The sequence below is a fragment of the Hyperolius riggenbachi genome, chromosome 6, assembly GCF_040937935.1.
Source record: "Hyperolius riggenbachi isolate aHypRig1 chromosome 6, aHypRig1.pri, whole genome shotgun sequence".
Lineage (NCBI taxonomy): Eukaryota > Metazoa > Chordata > Amphibia > Anura > Hyperoliidae > Hyperolius > Hyperolius riggenbachi.
In genome coordinates, this window is record NC_090651.1 from 263,989,806 (window position 1) to 264,016,124 (window position 26,319).

At 44.5% G+C, this 26,319-nt stretch overlaps 1 protein-coding gene across 10 annotated transcripts in view; it reads left to right on the plus strand.

The window, feature by feature from the left end:
* The first annotated feature begins 290 nt into the window (after positions 1–290).
* The window catches only part of NCAM1 (neural cell adhesion molecule 1), a 485,915-nt gene continuing 459,886 nt past the window's right edge, over positions 291–26,319 (plus strand). For 3 of the 10 annotated variants that reach the window (XM_068240761.1, XM_068240767.1, XM_068240765.1), the window contains exon 1: positions 296–752. In XM_068240761.1, coding sequence (XP_068096862.1) covers positions 635–752 — 118 coding nt within the window. In that variant the 5' untranslated portion in view covers positions 296–634. Of the gene's footprint in view, positions 753–26,319 lie in introns of all 10 variants that reach the window. The other 7 variants (XM_068240756.1, XM_068240758.1, XM_068240757.1 and 4 more) reach the window with 4 other exon arrangements.

The window sequence follows — 26,319 nt, forward strand, 5'->3', positions numbered from 1 at the left end:
AGAGCACTATAATATTCAAAAAATCAATGCCCTCTACTAAAACACATTCAGTTTGTCATAATAGATCTGACAGTTCCATAAAAATACTTTCACTCATTCATCAAATTCTCAAAAAACAAAGCTGCAGCTCCATTTCTTGTGTCAGTTTTCTCTAGAATGCTGATGAAATAGATCATATCTTGATTCGTATGTAGCTTGAAAAGTCCATTCCATGTTTGGCACACAGCTGCATCTGCTGTGCTCTCTCTTCTCCCCCTCTCTCCTCCTCTAGCTTGGTGGATGCTCAGTAATATTTGTACAGAGGCTGCGGAGGGATACTGGTGTTGGTCTCTCTCTCTCTCTCCCTCTCTCTCTCTCTCTCTCTCCAGCATCCATCCAGACACCAACTTGGAGTTTCTGGCTGGGCGCATTGATCAGGTCTGCTTGCTGGGGGTGTGCTGAGGCTCAGACTGTCACTCATTCTCTGATCAGTGCCTGCACGCAGCTTACTGAGTAGCTGGCAATCCACTCGAAATAAAAGAATTGCTTGCAGAATACTTACAATCTGCAAGGAAGGAAAAAAGGCATCAAGACCCCATTGACATCATTGCACCAGTACAGCTTATTGGCAACAAAGGGGGGATCTTAAACGCCTATGTTCATCTTTGGACCCAATTTAAATCGGAGCAGCAGGAGAAATTCTTCGCTCTGCAGATTTACAATGCTGCAAACTAAGGATCTCATCTGGACTTTATGTATCCTGGGAGCTGCAGGTATTTGATTCTATATTGTCAATTGCATAGGGCTGATTTCTTTCTGTGCAAAAGGATGTTGAAGTCTTTCAAGGATGTGATGGTGTCTTTTTTTCTTTGTGCTTTGTTTTGATGCCCTTCGATCTATTCCTGAATAGCATGGCAATAGGGTTTGTTTCCAACGCACATTTTTATGTGTTTATTTATTTTTGTTTGTTGTTTATTTATTTTAAGCTACCGATCTGCAGAAGCAGTGGGAATTGGATTGCTTCTCCCTTTTGTTTTAACCCAGCTCTTCCTCAGTCAAGCCCTTTTTTTTCTGGGGATAGGGTGGCATTTACAACGTTTCCAAGCTAATGAACGCCTCAGTTTCATAAGACAACGATAAATGTATATTGCCCTGGTACATAAGGAATGTACTGGATCTGCTCATAGTGCACTTGTCAATGCCTAGCCTAGCGATTGGGTTTCTAACCGATGCTTTGAATGGTGATGTATTTATTGTGTATGCAAAACATGATTTGCAGAGAGAGGAGGGGGGAGATCTTCCTTATTATGGTTGCCTAAATGTATCCTAAATACCTCGATGAAGGGAACTTTGACTGCTGTCCTCTTTGGGGACGACTAGGTTTTTAATGAACAGTTTCATTTTAGTAGGTAAAAAAAAAATAAAAAAAATCGAAGCTATCTTTTTTTCTATGGGATGTGGTTTTCTAATGAGAGATCTGCTGTGAGATGTGCAGTACATAGTAATGTTCTGTGGCACACTGGGCTGGATCTTTGTTTTTTAAGAATGGCTTTTACTGCATGCTGGAGGAATGTGAAGTTAGTAGTAATGGTACCCAGCCTACAAGAAAGGCTGCTACAGAGACACACAGACTGGAGAGATCACTCCCTCCCATCTCCTACATCAACATAGATTTGTTTGCAGGCAGGTTGGATGGCTGCAGACTGCCATTAAAATGTGCCACCAACCATGTCCTAACGTGCAATCATCACCCTAGATCTTAGTAGGTGATATTTTAATACATATATATATTCACCAGCAGCACCCATTGCAGGGAAGCGCAGGCTGCTTAGATGCCCCAGAAGACATCTGCACTTGTTTATGCAATCGGCGCTCATTGAGATGCCATAAGCATTCCGTTTAATGCAATGCACTGGCACTTGGTGGAAGCAGTCAGTGCTCAGGTTAGAAGTTGACACACGCCGAGGATGCAGTCATCTTCTGCTGGATTCTATACACAGTAACAATTATAGATGGCTTCAGTCCCTAGCATTGCATGTATTACAGGCTTGTTTCATGGTGTATAGTCCCTGGCATTAGATGTATACAGTATAGGATTATCATATGACGTGTGATTAGATGTGTATAGGCTGCTCTGTTTCTTGTATGGCGGCAGGCAGGGATTGCACACAGGAGGGGAGAGGGAGCTTCTCCTCCTGTGTAACATAGGCTCTAGCAATAGATGTGTAGAGGATGGAGTGTGAATGGCAGGCAGGGATTGCATGCAGAAGTGAGGGGAGAAGGACTATATAGTCCCTAGCATGGATTGTGTATAGGCTGTGCTGGGTATGGCTGCAGGGATTGCACGCAGGAGTGATTGGAGAGCTTCTCGTGTATAGTCCATAGCATGTGTAAAGGCTGTGCTGGATCATGTATGGCAAGCAGGAGTGATGGAAGAGTGTTCCAACAATTTAGCAAAACAAGGGCTTCTCCTCCTCCCATAGTCCCAGCTAGCACTGGACGGACGTGTGTATAGGATGCACTGGGTATGGCAGCACGCAGGAGTGAGGGGAGAGGGGGCTTCTCCTCACCCTGTAATGGCAATGGATATGTATATAGGATGCACTGGGTATGGCAGCACGCAGGAGTGAGGGTAGTCTGAGGAGATCTTGTCCTTCTGTATATTTCCTATTCCTAGCATTGGACGTGTATAGGATGCGCTGGGTATGGCAGCAGTGATGGGGCAGCTGTATATTCCCTAGCACTGGATGTGTATAGGATGCGCTGGGTATGGCAGCAGTGATGGGGCAGCTGTATATTCCCTAGCACTGGATGTGTATAGGATGCACTGGGTATGGTAGGAGTGATGGGGCAGCTGTATATTCCCTAGCACTGGATGTGTATAGGATGCACTGGGTATGGCAGGAGTGATGGGGCAGCTTGCCCTCCTCCTCCTCCTGTTATACACTGGATGTGTGTAGGAAGCACTGGGAGTGAAGAGAGCGCTTGTCCTCCTCCTTGCAGTGCATGTCACCACTCATCACGGCCGCGCTGTTGTGTTAGTAACACGCCCGGTGATAACGGTTTGGCTTTTTTATTCAGCCTTATGATTATTAGGCAGTGCTTGTAATGAGTCACTGAGCGCACTCTATGAGTAATTTATGGCGAGCGCACTGCTGTCTGCCATGAAGAGGCTGGCAGAGGAGCGGGAACGCGCCCTCAGGGTGGAGGCTGAGCGCGCACACCGGGTCCCGAGCTCCCCGTCCAATCAGCAGCTGTCCCCCTGGGCGGGAAAATGTTTACTCCCAGGGCAACGTTCTCTGCTCCCTGGCTGCTCAGTGACAGTGCAGAGCCTGTCCTCCGGCTCACCTCCGTGGGGGGTGCTGCTGCTGCTGAGGAGGGGGAGAGGCAGCATTACCTCAGCTCGCCCAGCCCCACCTTCTGTCCCTCATGAGACATAATAAAGATGATTATTATTGCCTGAAACCTCTATCTGGTCTCAAGCATCTCTGAGATTTATATGTCTGGGTTACTGGGCTTTGTGTTATGAGGACTATTAAGCAGATGCAGCATGAAGTGGGGAAGTCAGGCTCAGTGCCTTGTAGCTGTGATGCTCATCCATATTTGCATATATCCAGCTTTGTGAAATAGGGAAGAGGGGCACTAGTGTAAAATATTTAAGTACTGATAGCAACTTCCAAGCCCACCCAGCCCACATCACCCTGTGTATCCTGTTTATGTAGTCAGTAAAAAAAATCATAAGAAAAGGTTTATTTTACATCTCTCCACAGAAGCTGCAGTGGTCACAAAGAATACTTGAAAAATAAAATGTTTCAAATAAACAATGTAACAATTTAGAGGTTGCATGTAGAATATGAAACAATTGTATCAATTTAACTGTACATAACTACATGAGCCCTGGCAGAGAGGCACCAACAGTGGAAGGATTTGTTTTAAAATGATGGGCTGTGAATCCCACAGAGGGGTACTCTGTTGGTGGGGTGCAAGCATCTTAGATATAACATTCTGAATAGGTTACATTACACTGATTTAAATAAAGAGATTCAGGCCTCTCTTGCCTCTGCAGAAAGGATTTTTATGCATTGTCTTTTACAATGGTACTGACCTTATGCTCCCTCCCTCCAAGTAGCTGCCCTTGCATAACAATGGCATCATTTCTACCAGCCTTTTTAGACTTTTCAGGGGTGATTTATAGGGCAAGCAGATGGCTTTTTCTTTCTCTCAGCCCTTCTGCTTTTTACAGGAAAGGGCATCAGTGTAAAAATCAGAGCAACACCAGTTTAAGGGGAAAAAGAAGGTCACACATTATGCCAAATGTAATAGGACACCTGGAGGAGAATGCTAAGGTCACTGTAAAATAATAATACATGATGTATATTAACGTCCAACCATAAAGTGCTATGTCGCAGTTCTGTAGCCTCCACCTTATATATGCAAATAATAAAACCACTGCCATTTGGTATTTCTCTTTGGACTCCTTAGCCCCATGTGACTATTGTCAGGCCTTGTGATTGGTTGCTCAGCCACCATATGTCATGCTAGTGTACAGGGTTACCATCAGTGTTTTTATTTTTATGTTTGTTTGTTTGTTTTTTTATCTAGCTAAACAATTTATTTTTATCATTGGTAACCAGATTTAGGGATTTTATCAAAAATGTACTGCTAATTAATTGTTTATTAATCATAGACTTCCCAATTTGAAAAGGCCTCCCTCAGATGGGCAGCTGAAGGTAGTGAATCTACCGCCTCTCAGCTGCTCTCCTGCACCAGCCAGGCCCTTGCTAGTGCTCAGTACTGTACATCCCCCCCCCCCCCCATAGAGTCACATCTGAGCACAGTCGCAGCCATGCTCAGATGTGACATGTCGTGGTCCTCTGCCTCCGTGTAACACCATCGAGAGTCAGCACGTCACATAAATGGTGTTACTACTGCTGCCAATCGGCCACATCTAAATTGCACCCAAATGGCAGTTGTGGGCGGCAGCTAGGAAGCTGAACTCTCCGACAAGTGCACCTTTCAGCCTCTTGTCTGAAAGAGGCCTAATGCTGGGAATACACGGTTTGTACCGCTTGATTGAGCCATTTAGATGTCTCGATTGATCATTTCCGACATGTCCGATCACCCGCCCGATCGATTCCGCGCTCGATACTGCATGGGGACAATGGTAAAAGATAAGGAAAACGAGCAGAAGATAAGAGAATCACCCACGGGGTTGAGTGGGGAATCGATCGGGTGGCAGAATCGAGCCGCGGAAACACACCGTGTATTCCCAGCATAACTCTGTGCAAAGTTCTGTTTCAGCCCATGCTAATTCTGGTTCCCATTAATTGAAAAGCAAATGTTTAGTCTAACTATACACTCTTCATGAATCAGAACCCACTTGGAATTTCAGCGCTTCAAACAAGGTAACTATTAAGCCCCTCACTGGGTACATGCATACGTCAGGGCCTCTACTCTCAGGGCCCACTACCAGAATCACAGCAGTTACCCCCATGGCAGCCCTGCTGGAACAAGGATTGTCAGCATTACAAAAGGTATCCATTGCTCCAAGCTAGTCCTCTTTTGGAACCTAATTCTCACTTCCATGTAAATACCGGTATATGTACTTTCCTACTACATGGTGTTTCTGTGACTCTAAAATGTATTCCTGTTTTTTTAGATTGATGTACAGTATAGGTAATTTTCAAATGCTGATATGAAGTACAGGCAAGAATTGGTGATAGGAAGGACCAGGGAGGTTTGTATAATAAAAAGAAATATTTTCTTTATGATATGAATGGAGAATGGAGTAGCAGGGTGTGTGTAGGGGTGTGGTAGGGGCGTGGCTAGGGATACAATTAGGGGTGTGGCAGGGGCATGACTGATGGTTTGGCAAGCTCAAGTCTGCAAGGCATTTTTTTTTTAGAAAGGACTTCGTAGTTGTTTTGAAACAGACCCGAAACTCTGGTATGGATTGCTATAATATTGAAAGCATTCACCAATAGGCATTGTAGGGATTCTGTATTATGGAATTTTTTCTTTTAAAATCTTTGCCAGGTTGCAATTTTTTTTCATCAGAGTGGGAAACTGCACTTCTGATGAGGGTAGGGGTGTTTAGGGCACTTAAGACACTGGCCATCTATTTATGAAGGAAATGTATACTTTTGGCACTGATAGATTTGGCATGAGAATGTTATAAATAGAGCCTAACCTCTCCACCTAACATTATACCCTTCCTGATGTCTATAACCGCTCCCTGATGCCTAACCTTAATTTTTCCCATTAACAGCGCCATGGAATATGTTGACGCTTTATAAATCAACAATAATAATCTCTTCCTGACACCTAACTGAAAGCTCCTTACAGGAACAACAAAACCTTCCTAATCAATAAATAACTCCAACTGATACTCATCACCAGTGAATGAGCTGGTGAATGAAATTAACTCTTTTAATAACTGATCTATTCTTAAAGAGACACTGAAGCGAAAAAAAAATGATGATATTATGATTTGTATGTGTAGTACAGCTAAGAAATAAAGCATTAAGATCAGATACATCAGTCTAATTGTTTCCAGTACAGGAAGAGTTGAGAAACTCCAGTTGTTATCTCTATGCAAACAAGCCATTAAGCTCTCCGACTAAGTTAGTCCTGGAGAGGGCTGTTATCTGACTTTTATTATCTCAACTGTAATTGAACTGTTTACTTTTCCTCTGCCAGAGGAGAGTTCATTACTTCACAGACTGCTCTGAAAGACTCATTTTGAATGCTGAGTGTTGTGTAATCTGCACATTATAGAATGATGCAATGTTAGAAAAAAACACTATATATCTGAAAATAAAAACATGAGAATATTTTCTTTGCTGCTAATCTTCTAGTAATTATTCATAGTACACAACCAATTCATTATATCATATATTTTTTTTCGCTTCAGTGTCTCTTTAAAACTATACTAGAACCAAAATAAATCTTAAAAAACGCCAGTGGTTGAGAGGTTAAGCACTGCTCATGCATCTTTTTAGTTTCCCTGCCGCCATTTTCTAAAGGCAGTTGTGTTTGGCCATCTGTCTACTGCCGGGTGCCAGTCTTGACGAGGACTACAGCTTAACTGTCTATTTCCACCTTTCCTACTTCCTCCTTATAGACTAACAATTGGTGGTGCATGAAATGTGTGCCAAGAATGATGGTCAGCGAGGCAGGTTTACAACTCAGCATACCCAACTCAGCGTATTTTTGACTTGGGTGATGAAAGTGGCACATATGCAGTTAAACATTCCTTTCTGATTTTCTCATTGGGGCTTTTATATCAAGAAGTAGATAAATCATTAGACCTCATTCATCAAGTGAAGTCCAAAGAAAACTGAGTAAGGCTAGGTCCACACTAGTCCGTTGCAGATGGAATCCGTTTTTGTAAAAACAATTCCTCCGTGTTTACATTATTGAATAAAATTGAAGCATACGTTTCCAGTCCGTGGAAACGTATGCCCAGCCTGTGAGAGGAGGGGGCTGCCATGCTGGAGGTGGTAGCAGCCAGCACGGGGGGGTTAGCGGTCGGCAGGGAAGGGGGGTAGTCCCCTCTCCCTCACCTGGGTCTCTGTGCCGCATCTCCTCCAGCTACTTGCGCAAAAGTTTTTAAAATGTTTGTAGGCTGCAAGCGGAGCTTACCTTCTTTACTTCTTCCGCTTGTTGCTAGACTTCCTGCAATGTCGCCCTCTATACTTTGGAGGGCAGCATTGCAGGAAGTGACATGGTGAGCGAATAAAATAAAGAAGGTAAGCTCTGCTAGCTGCTTACATACATTCTCTGTACTTTTGTGCCAGTAGCTGGAGGGGGAGCGGGGACGGGGGACCCAGGGGAGGGAGCGGGGGTGGGGGATCCCCCTCCCCGCCGACTGCTGTCACCCCCATCCTGCCTGCTACCACCTCCAGCATGGCGGCCCCCTCTCCACCCACAGGCTGGGACACGGATCCTTTTCTGTGACCAAAGATGCCTGTGTAGAGGGGTATCCATTTTGCTATAGTTTATCACTACCCCTCCGTGAAGCAGGGAACGATCCGGGTCCATGAAAATGCTGCAAATCCGGACCGTCCGTTCAGGTTTTCAAAACGGATCCCTCTGAACGCAGACGGATCCGGTTTTATTTTGAGTGAAGAAGGCTGCTATTTATAACATTGGTATCCGTGGCTCCGTTTTTGATCAGGGCCATAAAACGGAGCCACGGATACGTTTTTAAAACAAGTGTGAACCTACTCTAAAAGTCAAGCAGTAGACTAGACAATAAGTTGCAAAACATTTTGCATTGAGGAAAATTCACACAGGTTTGAAAGGAACCAATCAAATACAGTAGCTGATGATTTACACTGGTCAAATTCCAAGATGCAAACATTCAAAAAACAAAACAAAAACAAAAACATTTGCATCAACTTGAATTGTTTAACATATCACACTGACCATCTCCAGTATGTAAACCAGTTATTATGACTCCACTGACTGTCTCCTTGTTGCAGGTGTGTGAATCAGAGACTACAGAAGCCAAGAGAACTATAATCATGACAGACAGGTTGTTCTCCTAAATTAAAAAAAGAGGATTATGATGACAGCCTTTATAGTTGTCTCAATTTTGGTTCCGTTTAACCACTTGCCGACCGCGCACTCATAACGCGCGTCGGCAAAGTGGCAGCTGCAGGACCAGCGACGCAGATCTGCGTCGCCAGCTGCAGGCTAATTAATCAGGAAACAGTCGCTCACGCGAGAGGCTGCTTCCTGTCAATTCACGGCGGGGGGGCTCCGTGAATAGCCTGCGGGCCGCCGATCGCGGCTCGCAGGCTAAATGTAAACACAAGCGGAAATAATCCGCTTTGTTTATATTTGTACAACGCTGCTAACAGTAGCAGCGTTGTACTAGATCAGCGATCCCCGGTCGGGGATCGCTGTCACATGACAGGCAGGAGCCTGCTAGAGGCTGCACAGGATAGATCCGTTCCTGTTCAGCCTCCAATCTCCAGGGAAGGGAGGAGAGGGAGAGGGGGAATCCTGCGGTGGAGGGGGCTTTGAGGTGCCCCCCCCCCGCCAGCCACATGCAGGCAGGAGCGATCAGACCCCCCCAGCACATCATCCCCCTAGTGGGGAAAAAGGGGGGCGATCTGGTCGCTCTGCCTGGTGTTTGATCTGTGCTGGGGGCTGTAGAGCCCACCCAGCACAGATCAGCAAAATCAGCGCTGGTCCTTAGGGGGGGGGGTAAAGGCTGGGTCATCAAGTGGTTAAAAAAAGTAGGGGGAAAAAACCTCCCTGCACATGACTAAATATTTGAGGTGAACGTGGGTTCATTTCACAGTACATCACTTTTTTAGCCAGTCAGTCCCTGTGTGTGAAGAAGAAAAGAGAATAGGGAGAGATCAGACCACTGATTGGGGAAGGGGGTGGGGTTGAACATTTCAGCACCTGCTACAGTCTGTCTGCTGGGAGTTGTTGAAACCGATCCTCAGACATAGCAGACCTTTTCCCTTGTGATTTATTTAAAAGAAAAACAAATCAGTTCAAGCTGAAAGCTGTGTCATGTGATTTTTTTTTTTTCAATACAGAAAATTTGCCATTAGTTCATTATAAACATTTTCTGTGGCATATTGGTATATTGTCATATGGCGTCGCTACATATCTTTAACAAGTTATTTCTATATTTAAATTACATATTTGCATATTTGGTATGTTTGTAGCATACAAAAACACCCTTATTGAATATCTATTCAAACCTTTCAGGACAGTCAGGGGTAGGGATGGTTAGTTGGATGCAAACCATTTAGATTTGATGCAGGAATATACAAAATTTGAATGCAAATTTACAGTCAGGTCCATAAATATTGGGACATCGACACAATTCTAAAATGTTTGGCTCAATACACAACCACAATGGATTTGAAATGAAAAAAAAAAACACAATGTGCTTTAACTGAAGACTGTCAGCTTTAATTTGAGGGTATTTACATCCAAATCAGGTGAACAAGTTAGGAATTACAACAGTTTGCATATGTGCCTCCCACTTGTTAAGAGACTAAAAGTAATGGGATAGAATAATAATTACAAAAATCAAACTTTCACTTTGTAATACCTGGTTGCAAATCCTTTGCCTGAAGTCTAGAACGCATAGAAATGAGTCATGACCTGACGCCGAGTTTCATCCCTGGTGATGTTCTGCCAGGCCTCAACTGCAACTGTCTTCAGGTTCTGATTGTTCTTGCGGCATTCTCCCTTCAGTTTTGTCTGTTTTTGTTTGTGAAATGCATGCTCAATCGGATTCAGGTCAGGTGATTGACTTGGCCATTGCATAGCATTCCACTTCTTTGCCTTCAAAAACTCTTTGGTTGCTTTTGCAGTATGCTCTGGGTCATTGTCCACTTGCACTGTGAAGCCCCGTCCAATGAGTTCTGAAGCATTTTGCTGACTATGATAATATTTCCAGAAACACTTCTGAATTCATCCTGGTACAGACCCTAGCCAGGATTGAGAACGATGGTCTCCCATGTCAAAGGCAGAGCCCTTAACCAGAACAATACCCAGCCAAGATGTTAACTTTAAAAGTAGAGGTTAGTGTTAGGCATTGGAAAAGGGTCAACATTAAAGAAAACCTGTGACGAAGAAAACCTCCCCTGGGGGGTACTCACCTCGGGTGGGGAAAGCCTCCGGATCCTATTGAGGCTTCCCCAGTCTTCCTCGGTCCCGCGGCGGCGGAGATAAAGCTCCCCAAACAGCGGGGATGTAAATAATTACCTTCCCGGGTCCAGCACATGCACAGTATCGGCTCCCCGCCTCAGAGATAGGCGGAAATAGCCGATCGCTGTCGGGCCGCTCTACTGTGCAGGCACAAGTCTCCGGCGCCTGCGCAGCAGAGCAGACCCGATAGAGATCGGCTATTTTTGCCTATCTCCGTGCGCAGAGCCGCAACCGCGCCCCCGCTGCAGCCAGGAAAGGTAAATAAATCAGCGCTTGTCAGGCTTGTCAATGGAGGATTTCGGGACATTTCGGGGAGCCGGCGCTGGACTGCCTGCAGCTACAGCGGTGGGGGAAGCCTCATTGAGACCCTGAGGCTTCCCCCTCCTGAGGTGAGTACCCCCCAGGGGAACCTTTTTTTTTGATACAGCATCTCTTTAAGGGGTGAGATTAGGCTTAGGGGCTAGAAAAAGGTTATATGTTAAGGGGCGGTTAGTTGTCAGGAATGAGTTAAGGCCAAGGAGTAAGTTTACGTTGGACATCAGGTAGAGGATTTATTGTTTCAGGAATGGGGTGGGGTTAGGCGATCGAGAGGAGATGCAATTAAATTACCTATGAAAACAGAGCCGCAAAACTGAAACAGAATATCGCTGATCGCATTACTGGTATTTTTGTTGGTAGATGTGGTCAGTTTATTGTACCAAAAGGCTTCTTGATGTGATTGATTTGATCAGGCGATTTAACTGTGCGTCTCAGATTGGCTGGTCATTCCTCTCTACCGCATTTTCTATCCTCTGTGGATCTCACGCCTTTGTGGGACTACTTTGTCAGCTCGTGCTTGTTGCCTGGATACCCTGGACGTGAATGCATCACTGACTTCAAAACACACAACAATTTGTTTAATGTACACTGTAAAAAGCTGCCTAATGTGCCTCCACTATATAAATATAAGGTATAAACTGATATTCAAAACAGTGCAATCCAGATACTGCTCAAGAGTCAAATGGAAGTATATTCTTTCTTCAGTGCCCGAGGTGAAAATGAACTGATGGGATAAACAATTTTATCTATCCTCCTACAGGTTTTAGCCTCTGCACATCAGCTTAAAAACTAGTATTGTCTCAACTGAATGATACAGTATTTCACGCCGTCTGAGAGAGTTCTAAGCCAAAATATATATGAACCATTGGCCTTTTTATCTCTCCTCTGCATTTAGAAGCTTTTCTCTGCCAGGATAAAGTTTTATAGTAATTCCTTAGCATGGAATGTTTCCTTTTTTTGAACAATACCAGTTGCTTGTCAGTCCTGCTGATCTCTTTGGTTGCAGTAGTGGCTGAATCAAACACTTGAAACAAGCATGCAGCTAATCCTGTCTGACTTCAGTCAGAGCACCTAATCTGCATGCTTGTTGATGGGCTGTGGCTAAAAGTATTAGAGACACAGGATCAGCAGGAGAGTCACGTCACCTTGGGTACACTTTAGGCCACTTTAATACTTACAACGTTGATCTGCATTGTGGTCCGCTCCCCTGCTGCTCACCCGTCGCAAGGGCCATTCGTTTCAGTGACACTATTCACACTAGCCGCGGTGTGATGCGATGAGGCAGAAGTAGCTAAGTTGACAGTAGGCTGCTGCAAACCCTGCAGTGTGTTGTAGAATGAATTATGCCTAACGCAAAGATTATGCAGTAATGCTAGTGTGTGGCAACACATGGCAACGTGGTAATGAGCGATCGTGGTAGCGGTGCATGCGCAGAGTAACAGTAAACCAGTGCCATACTGCCTGTCTAATATGGAGTACGTCACTGAGCGGGGGCGGCGCCACGCATATCACCCTGTCGATGCATTCTGCTGCAGGGTAATGTGGAAAGGGACATGGTGCTGTGTGATCCTTCTGCCCCAGGCTCTCCTGCCAGAGGAGGATCTCACCGCACTAAGGGTTTGATTCTCTAAAGCGTGAGAACTGCTATCGCAGTAGTTATCGCGCGATCTTCCGCGTGTGGCGATTTGCGCCTGCAAAGCATTACCCCGCGTGATAAACGATCGGCCGCGTGAAACAAGCGGCCGATCACGGACAAACCTCCGCTTATCACGCAGAGTAACGTTTTGCGCGCGCAAGCCCTAAGTGTGAAAGTAGCCTTAAGAAGCATTACAATCCTGTATGTGTGGATTTGTATGAGTTTAATAGGACGTTTTAGAGAATTAAGTTTGCTTTACAGTTGCCTGTAGACCCTATGAGAGCAATCACGCCTTAAAGGGACACTTAAGTCAAACAAAAAAAATGAGTTTTACTCACCTAGGGCTTCCAATAGCCCGCTGCAGCTGTCCGGTGCCCTCGCCATCTCCCTCCGATCCTCCTGGCCCCGCCGGCAGCCACTTCCTGTTTCGCTGACAGGAGCTGACAGGTTGGGGACGCGAGTGATTCATCGCATTCCTGGCCACAATAGCGCCATCTATGCTGCTATAGCATATATCATATACCATATAGCAGCATAGAGGGTGCTAATGTGTCTGGGAACGCGAAGAATCACTCGCGTCCCCAGCCTGTCAGCTCCTGTCACCGAAGTGCCTCAACCTTCGAGCAAGAAGAAGAAGTACTTTGCATGAGAAAATGTATGCGTGCTCAATCACCAAGTTTTAGGCTTCTTTTCCACGGACTGTTGAGCTGTGTGCTCAGCAAGCAGTTACCAGGCAGCAGTAAGCAGTTACCAGGCAGCAGCAAGCAGTTACCAGGCAGCAGCAAGCAGTTACCAGGCAGCAGCGAGCAGATACCAGGCAGCAACAAGCAGTTTCCAGGCAGCAGCAAGCTGTTACCAGGCAGTAGTGAGCAGTTGTAAGAGTTTGAGAGTTTGAGAGGCATGTTACTGCCTGTCAACTGTCCGTGGAAAAGAGGCCTACCCTAGCAAGTCTGGCTTTGCAAATCTGGCCAAATTGGCTATTCATGAGGCAATGCTCATGCAAATATGCATTTGCTTTTGCATGCCAAACTATGCAGGGTCAAAAAACCAATACTGCAAAGCGGTCGCCCTGCTACATGCCAGTGATGAGCGAAAATGCAAAAATTTGTTTCGATAAATTTTTACCGAATTTTCGCCTAATTTCGTTTTGACAGGCAAATTTTCCATCTAATTTTTTCACGTTAATTTTCGCCTAAGGCCAGTCATTTTCGCATTACTTGCATATGATTGCGGACATTTTCCACATAAGGGCATTAGCGCCCGCATTCAGAGAAGTTTCTTGCGCATTATTGCAGGTATTTTTCCGTATAAACATCCGCATAGATTGAATTTCCATGCGGATTATTGTGGACATTTTTCCGCATAAGGGCATAAGCATCCGCATACAATGAATTTTCGATGCTGGTCGAAAACGCAAATATTTCTGAAGATTTTCGTGAAAATTCGCCAAAAAACAAAAACGGGATTTTCGAGGCGAAAATTCGCAAGCAACACTGCTACATGCTACATTAGCACTATCCAGGAGCACCACGGGGAGGATTCCCAATGCCCCCCTTTTATACAACCGGGGGGACCACAGGGTCCCAGGCTCTCTTACTGCCTGGGAACCACAGCGATACCCCGGAGGGGGAGGCGCAGGCGACCCCCCCCAAGCGTGGCCAGCGTCGGGGAGAGCCGTCCACACCCACCTCCCAATATTAAAAACAGGCACTTACCTTAACGTCCATTGCGTTCTGCTACATGCGCATTAACTTGGGGGCACCACATGAGAAAGGAGTGAAGCATGGGTCACCCCGAGCTTTAGAGCTCAGGGCTGGCTCACATACAGCACTCCAGAGGGGGGGGGAGGACAGGTGCAGACAACTCACTCCAGGGCTCACACCACCGGAGCAAGCCATCCACCACCTGCCTCCAAAGAATACAACTGGAAAAAATGCTTTCCATGAGAAAATTAATGCGCATGTAGCAGAACCCAATGGACGTTAAGGTAAGTGCCTGTTTTTAATATTGGGAGGTGGGTGCAGACGGCTCTCCCTGGCGCTGGCCACGCTTGGAGGGGGGTCGCCTGCGGCACCTAGCCTCCCCCTCCGGGGTGCCGCTGTGGTTCCCGCGGTCCCTCCGGTTGTATAAAAAGGGGGCATTGGGAATCCTCCCTGTGGCGCTCCTGGATAGTGCTAATGTAGCATGTAGCAGTGTTGCTTGCGAATTTTCACCTAAGTCATTTTCGCATCGAAAATCCTGTTTTCGTTTTTTAGCGAATTTTCACAAAAATCTTCAGAAATATTTGTGTTTTCGACCAGCATCGAAAATTCATTGTATGCGGATGCTTATGCCCTTATGCGGAAAAATGTCCACAATAATCCGCATGGAAATATTGACTATGAATGTATTTTGTAGGTACTGATCTTTTGCAGGAACGGATCTTTTGCAGATAATGATCTTTTGAATGTGTACAGCAACTTTGTGTGCAGCATCTTGCAAATATTTCTATCTAATGGGGAGTGCAGCTCAATAGAATAGACTGTGTAGGTGTGGCTCTGATACTACATGGAAGGGGGTAAAATTGGTCTGTGATCTTTCATTTTTCCAAAGACTTTTATCTGATGTGTGTACCCACCTTTATTCTTCTTGCTTCAAGGTTGAGGCACGTACTCTATTAGATAGATAGAAGATGCGGCGTATGCTACGACGCGGGACGGCTAGTACACAATAATCCATTAGATACATTTCAATTAATCTCCCAATGTAGTAGCTCTAACGTGTCACAATTGCATTAAAAACTCACATATGGCTTGATAATGGGTGGAAGGCTGCCCCAAACAGCTCTTGGCCAGTGTCTGCTGATGTTTTTTGTTAAATCCCATTTGTGACTTTTTAATGCAATTGCTGCTAACTTGCGATATATGGGAGCTACTATATTGGGAGATGGATCAAATCGTATCTTATGGATCATTGTTTATCCTCTGCAACCCAGCGGATCATGTTTACTAAATATTGAAGCATTTGAAATTGGACACAGTGTGCTGGTCACTAGGAAGTATTGCATGTTAATGTTACACGTAACACTTGGACACAGCAAAAACTGATGGTGGTACTCAGCTGAGCAGTCTGCAAATCCCTGGCTGATGCCTGGTACACATGAGATTTTCTGGCAGATTTATTGCCAGATCGATTATTTCCAACATGTCCAATCTTATTTCTGATTGATTTTTCCATAGTATTGAACAGATAAATTGATTGGAAATCAGATCGGAAATAATCGATCTGGCAGTAAATTTCATTGTGTGTACCTGGCATAATACCTAGTAAACAACATGCAATTTTCCAGCAGATTGACAGTCTAATCGATTATTTCCAACTGTTCCAAGCTAATTTCCAATTCTTTTTCTGATCGATTTCGTGATCACTTCTATACAAAATCGATCAGAAAAACTATCGGAAATCAGATGCAGAAAATTGCATCATGTGTATTAGGCATGAGGAAAACGTCTTTCCATCTTTTTATGCCAGGGTTTTGCAGGCTCTCTGTCTTTGTAATAAGATGGTATCTTATTTTAAAAGCGGCCATATACATGAGCTGACTGATGCTCAGACTAGTCATCTCATGTCTTTGGAACCAATTGACATCCCTTTCTGACCAGTCTAAAGGTGGCCACTAACTATATAATTTTCTGAACAATCGTTTATGAAAGATTTGGAAATTATTGTTGTAGCCACTAATGGAAAAAAAAAAATCTCCTAACAATCTGATCAGGTTAATGAAATCAATCCAATTTTTGGATCAATCCCGTTAATTTGATCGGATTGGTTAGGAGATGTTTTTCTATTAGTGGTCTCAAACAATAATTTCCAATCGTTCGTACGAAGAATCGTTTGTAAACAATCATTCAGCCAATTGTATAGTTAGTGGCCACCTTTAAAGTACAAAATTGAACAGACAATTTTTTAAAAATGTGTTAGCTTGCCATTGCGTTCCATGAAGTAAGCCAGCACTATAGAAGCCCTCCTGTTGTTCCATGCAATTCCATCTTTTCTCCTTCTTCCTCAACAACCACCCCCCCAGCAAAAAATAATTATAATATTCTACAAGGAGCCCTGTTGCCTAGGTAAGATGCCACATGATACTTTTGAACATCCTTGCTATTTTCTGGAGCTCAATTGGTCCCTCCCCCACGCTGAAGAGAAGTCTTGACACAAAACAGTCAAAACATGTCAGCTACCAGAAAGAGTGCTTTCATTGCATTGTGGATAGCAGAAAAAGATGTAGCGGGGCACCAAGTTAAACAAGACTTCTGTTGTGGGCTTGAGGTTGTTACTCACAAATTTGGAGTTTAAAGTGGATCCGAGATGAACTTTTACGCATTGCATAATTGTGTGCCTTTCGTATTGTTTATAGGGCATTCCTCAAGCCAAATACTTTTTTGTTTTTGTTTTAATACTCTAATTCCCTGTAAACTAAACAAGCCCTGCCCAGTTTTTCAGAGAGCCTTGGCAGTAGCAGGGGCTCATGGGAGCTCAGTCTGGGCAGGAGGAGGGGGAGGTATTTCTAGCCAGAGATTCCAGAGGCAGAGGGGAGGAGGAGGGGGGTTAGGTTTTTTTCAGTCTGAGTGCTGATGGTGCAGATAAGCTTGCCTCTGTGTAATATTTACAAACAACATGGCTGCTGTCATTGTATCACAGGAAGAAATAATTATATTCTATTAAAGCTGTTTGCAGCTAGATTTGCTGTGTAAACTATCTAAACTTTACATAAGATATATAGACAAGTTACTTGTTATAGTTAGTTTTTCATCTCGGATCCGCTTTAACAAAGGTACTTGCGAGCAATGTTTAGTAAATACATTTGTACATCATCAATTTTTAGTACCTATATTCGTACACCGGCAATTTTAAGTGCCTTTATTTGTACATCATCAATATTAAGTGTCTATATTTGTACATCAGTGTCACGTTAAGGTGCCCATCAATTATACAATCTTGATTGTATAATCTTATCACCTCATTGTAATATAAGGTGCTACCTAAAGTGTCCATTCAAAATATATTCACTCAGTTTACCCTACTGCTACATAGATTTCGTAAGATTGCACAGGATTATATAACTGATCGATAGCTTTCGGGTGTCCATACACTACGCGATTTTGTGGGCTAATCAACCTTTTGATTTGACAATGTTATCAAATCGGAGGAGAATGGATGCCTTAACCTGGCCACTCGATCGATCTTGTGGTCGAAATTGGTCATAAGAATCAATCGGGAATGTTGAAATATCTTGATCACAAGAGCTCCATTGGGTGGCAGTGTTAATAGCGTTCAAGTACCCGATGACCAGTGGACTCAACAGACCCAGGGCTGGTTAACCTCCCCCCCCCCCCCCAAGTGTCTATGACCCCCCTCCCTGGGTGCTTTCCGCTAGCACAACTCCTGGCCTCTTTGATGTCTGGCACCATCGTAAGCAACTGTACCACATGACATTAGTGACATCACTACATGCGCCAGTGTCACAGGTGCACGTCAGATGAGCTTTAAACACTTATGGGAGGGGGGGGGGCAGACATATACAAACATGCTGAAATGTATTGGAAGTTGTTGTGCTGTGTGTGGTCCGGCAATAGAGCCCTCTCTGATCAGAGAAGGGATTTCTCGGATGGTTGACCTGGTGGCAGATCAACAGGGATATGGTGACAAACCTGATAGGTGCACTGTAGGGACACATTGAATGGGCACATTGTAGCTCTTTCATCTTTGTTTGTGATGGAAGGATTGCCTCTGACTTCATTGCCCCAGCAACATGTCTGACACCGGTCTCGGTTCTAGGATGTAAGCATTTCCTTGGTATAGCATCCCTTGAAAGAAATACTAAGCTTTATTGATCCATGCAAACAGAGGCATTAAGTCCTGTATAATTTATGTGGCTTTGTTTTTAGCATGCAAAGCCTTAAAATAGATAACTATGTCATAGGCGTTGCACCATAAATTATAAACAGCAGATTCTCAAGAGGTGTTGAGTGGAAAAACGATAATTGGTTTAAAGTAAATGAGAGCATAATGTTTCACAAATAATAGTGGCGAAAGGCCTCAACTGTAAGCAGCAGCATAGGATTTATTATCTGTGAAACGTCTGCTGCTGCTAAGTCACTTCTTTTTTGTCATTAAAGTGAACCCCCAGGCTAAAAATCTCCTCAGCACAACTGAAAAGGTTTGCTGTTTCTTTAACAGTTTCACAGCATCAGAAATTTGATTTTCTTACCAAAGCCTCATCTTAGTTGCATTTTTAGCTAAGCTCCGCCCCATCAAAGAAATCTGCCTGGGCATTTTTCCCCTGATGCTGTGCAAAGCATGATGGGATTTCTGATGTTGTTGTTCTCGTTGCCTAGCAACTAGGAGGGCTGATCAGGACACAGGACTGTTGGAACTGTGTCTCATGCTCCCTGTCACCTCCTTTCAACCAAAAAGATGGTTGCCCTCATGAAATCACAAACATTTGCCTGTTCTTTTAAAAGAGGGTGGGTAAGAGATTATATTACCTATCTACTTTAACCACTTGAGGACCGTGGGCTTTACCCCCCTTAAGGACCGGCCACTTTTTTTCCATTCAGACCACTGCAGCTTTCACGGTTTATTGCTCGCTCATACAACCTACCACCTAGATGAATTTTGGCTCCTTTTCTTGTCACTAATAAAGCTTTCTTTTGATGCTATTTAATTGCTCCTGCGATTTTTACTTTTTATTATATTCATCAAAAAAGACATGAATTTTGGCAAAAAAATGATTTTTTTAACTTTCTGTGCTGACATTTTTCAAATAAAGTAAAATTTCTGTATACATGCAGCGCGAAAAATGTGGACAAACATGTTTTTGATAAAAAAAACCCCATTCAGTGTATATTTTATGGTTTGGGTAAAATTTATAGCGTTTACAAACTATGGTGCAAAAAGTGAATTTTCCCATTTTCAAGCATCTATGACTTTTCTGACCACCTGACTTGTTTCATGAGGGGCTAGAATTCCAGGATAGTATAAATACCCCCCAAATGACCCCATTTTGGAAAGAAGACATCCCAAAGTATTCACTGAGAGGCATAGTTAGTTCATAGAAGTTATTAATTTTTGTCACAAATAAGCGGAAAATGACACTTTGTGAAAAAAAAAGTTTCCATTTCTTCTAACTTGCGACAAAAATAAATGAAATCTGCCACGGACTCACCATGCTCCTCTCTGAATACCTTGAAGTGTCTACTTTCCAAAATGGGGTCATTTGTGGGGTGTGTTCACTGTCCTCGCATTTTGGGGGGTGCTAATTTGTAAGCACCCCTGTAAAGCCTAAAGGTGCTCATTGGACTTTGGGCCCCTTAGCGCAGTTAGGCTGCAAAAAAGTGCCACACATGTGGTATTGCCGTACTCAGGAGAAGTAGTATAATGTGTTTTAGGGTGTATTTTTACACATACCGATGCTGGGTGGGAGAAATATCTCTGTAAATGACAATTTTTTAATTTTTTTTACACACAATTGTCCATTTACAGAGATCTTTCTCCCACTCAGCATGGGTTTGTGTAAAAATACACCCCAAAACACATTATACTACTTCTCCTGAGTACGGCGATACCACATGTGTGGCACTTTTTTGCACCCTAACTGCGCTAAGGGGCCCAAAGTCCAATGAGTACCTTTAGGATTTCACAGGTCATTTTGAGAAATTTCGTTTCAAGACTACTCCTCACGGTTTAGGGCCCCTAAAATACCAGGACAGTATAGAAACCCCACAAATGACCCCATTTTAGAAAGAAGACACCCCAAGGTATTCCGTTAGTAGTACGGTGAGTTCATAGAAGATTTTATTTTTTGTCACAAGTTAGCGGAAAATGACACTTTGTGAAAAAAAACAATAAAAATCAATTTCCGCTAACTTGTGACAAAAAATAAAATCTTCTATGAACTCACCGTACTACTAACAGAATACCTTGGGGTGTCTTCTTTCTAAAATGGAGTCATTTGTGGGGTTCCTATACTGTCCTGGCATTTTAGGGGCCCTAAACCGTGAGGAGTAGTCTTGAAACAAAATTTCTCAAAATGACCTGTGAAATCCTAAAGGTACTCATTGGACTTTGGGCCCCTTAGCGCAGTTAGGGTGCAAAAAAGTGCCACACATGTGGTATCGCCGTACTCGGGAGAAGTAGTACAATGTGTTTTGGGGTGTATTTTTACACATACCCATGCTGAGTGGGAGAAATAACTCTGTAAATGGACAATTGTGTGTAAAAAAATCAAAAGATTGTCATTTACAGAGGTATTTCTCCCACCCAGCATGGGTATGTGTAAAAATACACCCCAAAACACATTATACTACTTCTCCCGAGTACGGCGATACCACATGATTGGCACTTTTTTGCAGCCTAACTGCGCTAAGGGGCCCAAAGTCCAATGAGTACCTTTAGGATTTCACAGGTCATTTTTGTTTCAAAACTACTCCTCACGGTATAGGGCCCCTAAAATGCCAGGGCAGTATAGGAACCCCACTAATGACCCCATTTTAGAAAGAAGACACCCCAAGGTATTCCGTTAGGAGTATGGTGAGTTCATAGAAGTTTTTATTTTTTTGTCACAAGTTAGCGGAAATTGATTTTAATTGTTTTTTTTCACAAAGTGTCATTTTCCGCTAACTTGTGACAAAAAATAAAATCTTCTATGAACTCACCATACTCCTAACGGAGAAGTAGTATAATGTGTTTTGGGGTGTATTTTTACACATACCCATGCTGGGTGGGAGAAATATCTCTGTAAATGACAATTGTTTGATTTTTTTTACACACAATTGTCCATTTACAGAGAGATTTCTCCCACCCAGCATGGGTATGTGTAAAAATACACCCCAAAACACATTATACTACTTCTCCTGAGTACGGCGATACCACATGTGTGACACTTTTTTGCAGCCTAGGTGCGCTAAGGGGCCCAACATCCTAATCACAGGTCATTTTGAGGCATTTGTTTTCTAGACTACTCCTCACGGTTTAGGGCCCCTAAAATGCCAGGGCAGTATAGGAACCCCACAAGTGACCCCATTTTAGAAAGAAGACACCCCAAGGTATTCCGTTAGGTGTATGGCGAGTTCATAGAAGATTTTATTTTGTGTCACAAGTTAGTGAAAAATGACACTTTGTGAAAAAAAAAAAAAATCAATTTCCGCTAACTTTTGACAAAAAATAAAATCTTCTATGAACTCGTCATACACCTAACAGAATACATTGGGGTGTCTTTTTTCTAAAATGGTGTCAGTTTGTGGGGTTCCTATACCGCCCTGGCATTTTACGGGCCCAAAACCGTGAGTAGTCTGGAAACCAAATGTCTCAAAATGACTGTTCAGGGGTATAAGCATCTGAAAATTTTGATGACAGGTGGTCTATGAGGGGGCGAATTTTGTGGAACCGGTCATAAGCAGGGTGGCCTTTTAGATGACAGGTTGTATTGGGCCTGATCTGATGGATAGGAGTGCTAGGGGGTGACAGGAGGTGATTGATGGGTGTCTCAGGGGGTGGTTAGAGGGGAAAATAGATGCAATCAATGCACTGGGGAGGTGATCGGAAGGGGGTCTGAGGGGGATCTGAGGGTTTGGCCGAGTGATCAGGAGCCCACACGGGGCAAATTAGGGCCTGATCTGATGGGTAGGTGTGCTAGGGGGTGACAGGAGGTGATTGATGGGTGTCTCAAGGTGTGATTAGAGGGGGGAATAGATGCAAGCAATGCACTGGCGAGGTGATCAGGGCTGGGGTCTGAGGGCGTTCTGAGGGTATGGGCGGGTGATTGAGTGCCCTAGGGGCAGATAGGGGTCTAATCTGATGGGTAGCAGTAACAGGGGGTGATTGATGGGTAATTAGTGGGTGTTTGGAGGAGAGAACAGATGTAAACACTGCACTTGGGACGTGATCTGATGTCGGATCTGCGGGCGATCTATTGGTGTGGGTGGGTGATCAGATTGCCCACAAGGGGCAGGTTAGGGGCTGATTGATGGGTGGCAGTGACAGGGGGTGATTGATGGGTGGCAGTGACAGGGGGTGATTGATGGGTGATCAGTGGGTTATTACAGGGAAGGACAGATGTAAATAATGCCCTGGCGAATTGATAAGGGGGGGTCTGAGGGCAATCTGAGCATGTAGGCGGGTGATTGGGTGCCCGCAAGGGGCAGATTAGGGTCTGATCTGATGGGTAACAGTGACAGGAGGTGATAGGGGGTGATTGATGGGTAATTAGTGGGTGTTTAGAGGAGACAATAGATGTAAACACTGCGCTTGGGTGGTGATCTGATGTCGGATCTGCAGGCGATCTATTGGTGTGGGTGGGTGATCAGATTGCCCGCAAGGGGCAGGTTAGGGGCTGATTGATGGGTGGCAGTGACAGGGGAAATTGATGGGTGGCAGGGACAGGGGGTGATTGATGGGTGATTGACAGGTGATCAGTGGGTTATTAGAGGGAAGCACAGCTGTAAATATTGCACTGGCGAATTGATAAGGGGGGGGGGGGTCTGAGGGCAATCTGAGCGTGTAGGCGGGTGATTGGGTGCCCGCAAGGGGCAGATTAGGATCTGATCTGATGGGTAACAGTTACAGGGGGTGATTGATGGGTGATTGATGGGTAATTAGTGGGTGTTTAGAGGAGAGAATAGATGTAAACACTGCGCTTGGGTGGTGATCTGATGTCGGATCTGCGGGCGATCTATTGGTGTGGGTGGGTGATCAGATTGCCCACAAGGGGCAGGTTAGGGGCTGATTGATGGGTGGCAGTGACAGGGGGTGATTGATGGGTGGCAGTGACAGGGGGTGATTGATGGGTGATTTACAGGTGACCAGGGGGGATAGATGCATACAGTACACAGGGGGGGGGGGGGGGTCTGGGGAGAATCTGAGGGGTGGGGGGTGGGCAGGAGGGGGCAAGGGGGGTACAAAAAAAATAGCGTTGACAGATAGTGACAGGGAGTGATTGATGGGTGATTAGGGGGGTGATTGGGTGCAAACAGGGGTCTGGGGGGTGGGCTGGGGGGTGCTGTGGGCGATCTGGGGCAGGGGGGGGAGAAATCAGTGTGCTTGGGTGCGACATAGGGTGGCTGCAGCCTGCCCTGGTGGTCCCTCGGACACTGGGACCACCAGGGCAGGAGGCAGCCTGTATAATACACTTTGTAAACATTACAAAGTGTATTATACACTTTGTATGCGGCGATCGTCGGGTTAACATCCCGCCGGCGCTTCCGTATGGCCGGCGGGATGTTGCGGCGGGTGAGTGGAGACAGGCGCCGGCGGAGGATTGCGTCACGGATGACGCGATCGCTCCGCCCATGCCCCTACAAGGACCGCCGCCATTTGTCAATACGGCGGTCCTTGCGGGGTCCACTTCCCGGCCGCCAGTTGTCAATACGGCGGTCGGGAAGTGGTTAATGAACATAACTAATGTAACTTACTTGTATGCTTGTTAAGGCTGAAGTTCCTCTTTAAAGCCAGTACATTCCTATTTATTAACAGGAATCTGCCCAACCATACTATATTCATCTTTACTCTGTCATCAGAACAGTGAAAGATTATTGCTGATTGGTTGCTTTAGGTTACTGGCTTTTGACCAATTAAAAGCTTAGCAGTATGTTCTTTTTATTGCCGAAAATACTTATCACAAAGGTCCTGATTCACTAATCTTTATTGCTGTACAGATAGCGCATGTAGCGATGAGATTTAGCCAAAGTATGTTACTCAAATACCCTAATTTGTGTTATACACACAATGTACTTGGTGGTATATTCAGTGATATTCTCATTATACAAGCAACATGGACACTGTGTCTATAACATGGGTTACTCTAGTTGCATACAGTAATTCCCACTAAATTATATCTGGAAACTGTACAGTAAATCAGGGTCAAATTTAGGCCTGGCTCGAGTCAGAATTGTTCTTTTTACCATATTGGAGAACAGCATGTCCACAGATATGTTAATCGATCCTATTAAAGGGTACAGTAGGGGAAAGAGACGCCCTGGTGTGTATAAAACTTTTAAAAGGAATTAAAATGGAAAATATTAGGTGGCTTTGTAAACATAAAGGATATTTATTAAGCACAAGTAACTCGTTTTGCGGGTCTGAGCCCGCTTCCTCAGGCCAATAAAAGTGCTAGTAAGAACAAAGCCGTCCAACATGGGGAGCCTCTCTCCTATGTTGGATGGCTTTGTTTTTATTGGCACTTTTATTGGCATGAGGAAGTGGGCTCAGACCCGCAAAACTCGTTGCCTGTGCTTAATAAATATCCTTTGTGCTTACAGAGTTCTCGTTACTGAGGTAAGCCACCTCATTTTTTTCCATTTTAATTGCTTTTAAAAGTTTTATACACACCAGGGTGCCTCTTTCCCCTATTGTGCTTATTATACCCCCAACAAAGTTTGTTGGAGGAGTCGAGACAGACCTCTAGTGGCCTTGACCCCGCTAGTCTTCTGTTACTGTTTTCAAAGAGAGCGGACGCACCCAGGTCCAGTTGGGCCATCCCGAGTGGAGTAGGGTTCATTGTTTCCACTTGCTTTTTGTGGTTGGTTGCTCCCTCTGCAACCCGCCTTTGTGAGTAGAAAATCTATTTACATTTCATTTTAAATCTCGCACTCCTACATATTGCACTACTGGTCTCCCGTTTTTTGTTTCCTGCATTTTTCTTTAGGGTGTCAAGACAAAGCTACTCTTCTAACTATTAAAGGGTGCCTGTTGAGAAAAAATTGCCATCAGTGGGTACTTACGTGAATAAAGGACAGCCTCTGATAATCCAGAGGCTTCCTCGTCTTCTTCCACCAGGCTGTCCCAGTGCTGCATGCCCCGAAAGACCATCTGCAAGCACATGGTTGATGGCTTGTGCATGTGCAGTAGCATGGACCCGATCAGGCTCTGCTTTTTCCACAGCAACCCGAGCGGGTCCATGCTACTGTGCAGGCACCGTGCACCGGCGAGCTTCGGGGGTCTCGGCACTGGAGCAGCGTGCCAGAGGAGAACAGGGAAAGCCTCTGAAGGCTCCATCTACGAGGTAGGTATCCCTTATAATTGTTTGCAGACCTCATAGGTTTGCTTTAAATATAGGATCTATTCATACATGTTCATTGTGATCAGATTGTCTCCATCGTATGCTCCGTTGTGTGGTACACGATAATGCAACACTGGACATGTCATATATGGAATGCTATGATGTGACATGTCCCATGCAATGAACCCAATGCAGATTCTCAAGGGTTCCATACTGTGGACAGCGATAGGGCAGCCACTGTCACCTTGCACAGCAGTAATCTGATGCTATGTGAACCCAACCTTATAAACTAAAAACCCAGCCTTAAAAAGAATTAGTTCCAAAATGAAAGTAAACCTGTCATTACATAAAAACATAAATGTTGTAAAATGGTTGTAATCAAAGTCCGGGCAACCAATATTGATTTTCTGTGATACCTCATAGAGCCCTGAAACCAAGTGTGACCTTACATAAAATACAAATTCCAAATATTCTTTGTAAATATGTATTAAGCTACATCCCAAGCCTTACGACTGAGCTGCCTCACAAATGAGTACAGGGTTCTCCCCGGTCTCTTTTACAGTGGCGTAGCTAAGGAGTTGTGGGCCCCAATGCAAGTTTTACAATGGGGCCCCCCAAGCACTCTATACACAGCAATTGATATGGCACACCAAAACCTGCCAAT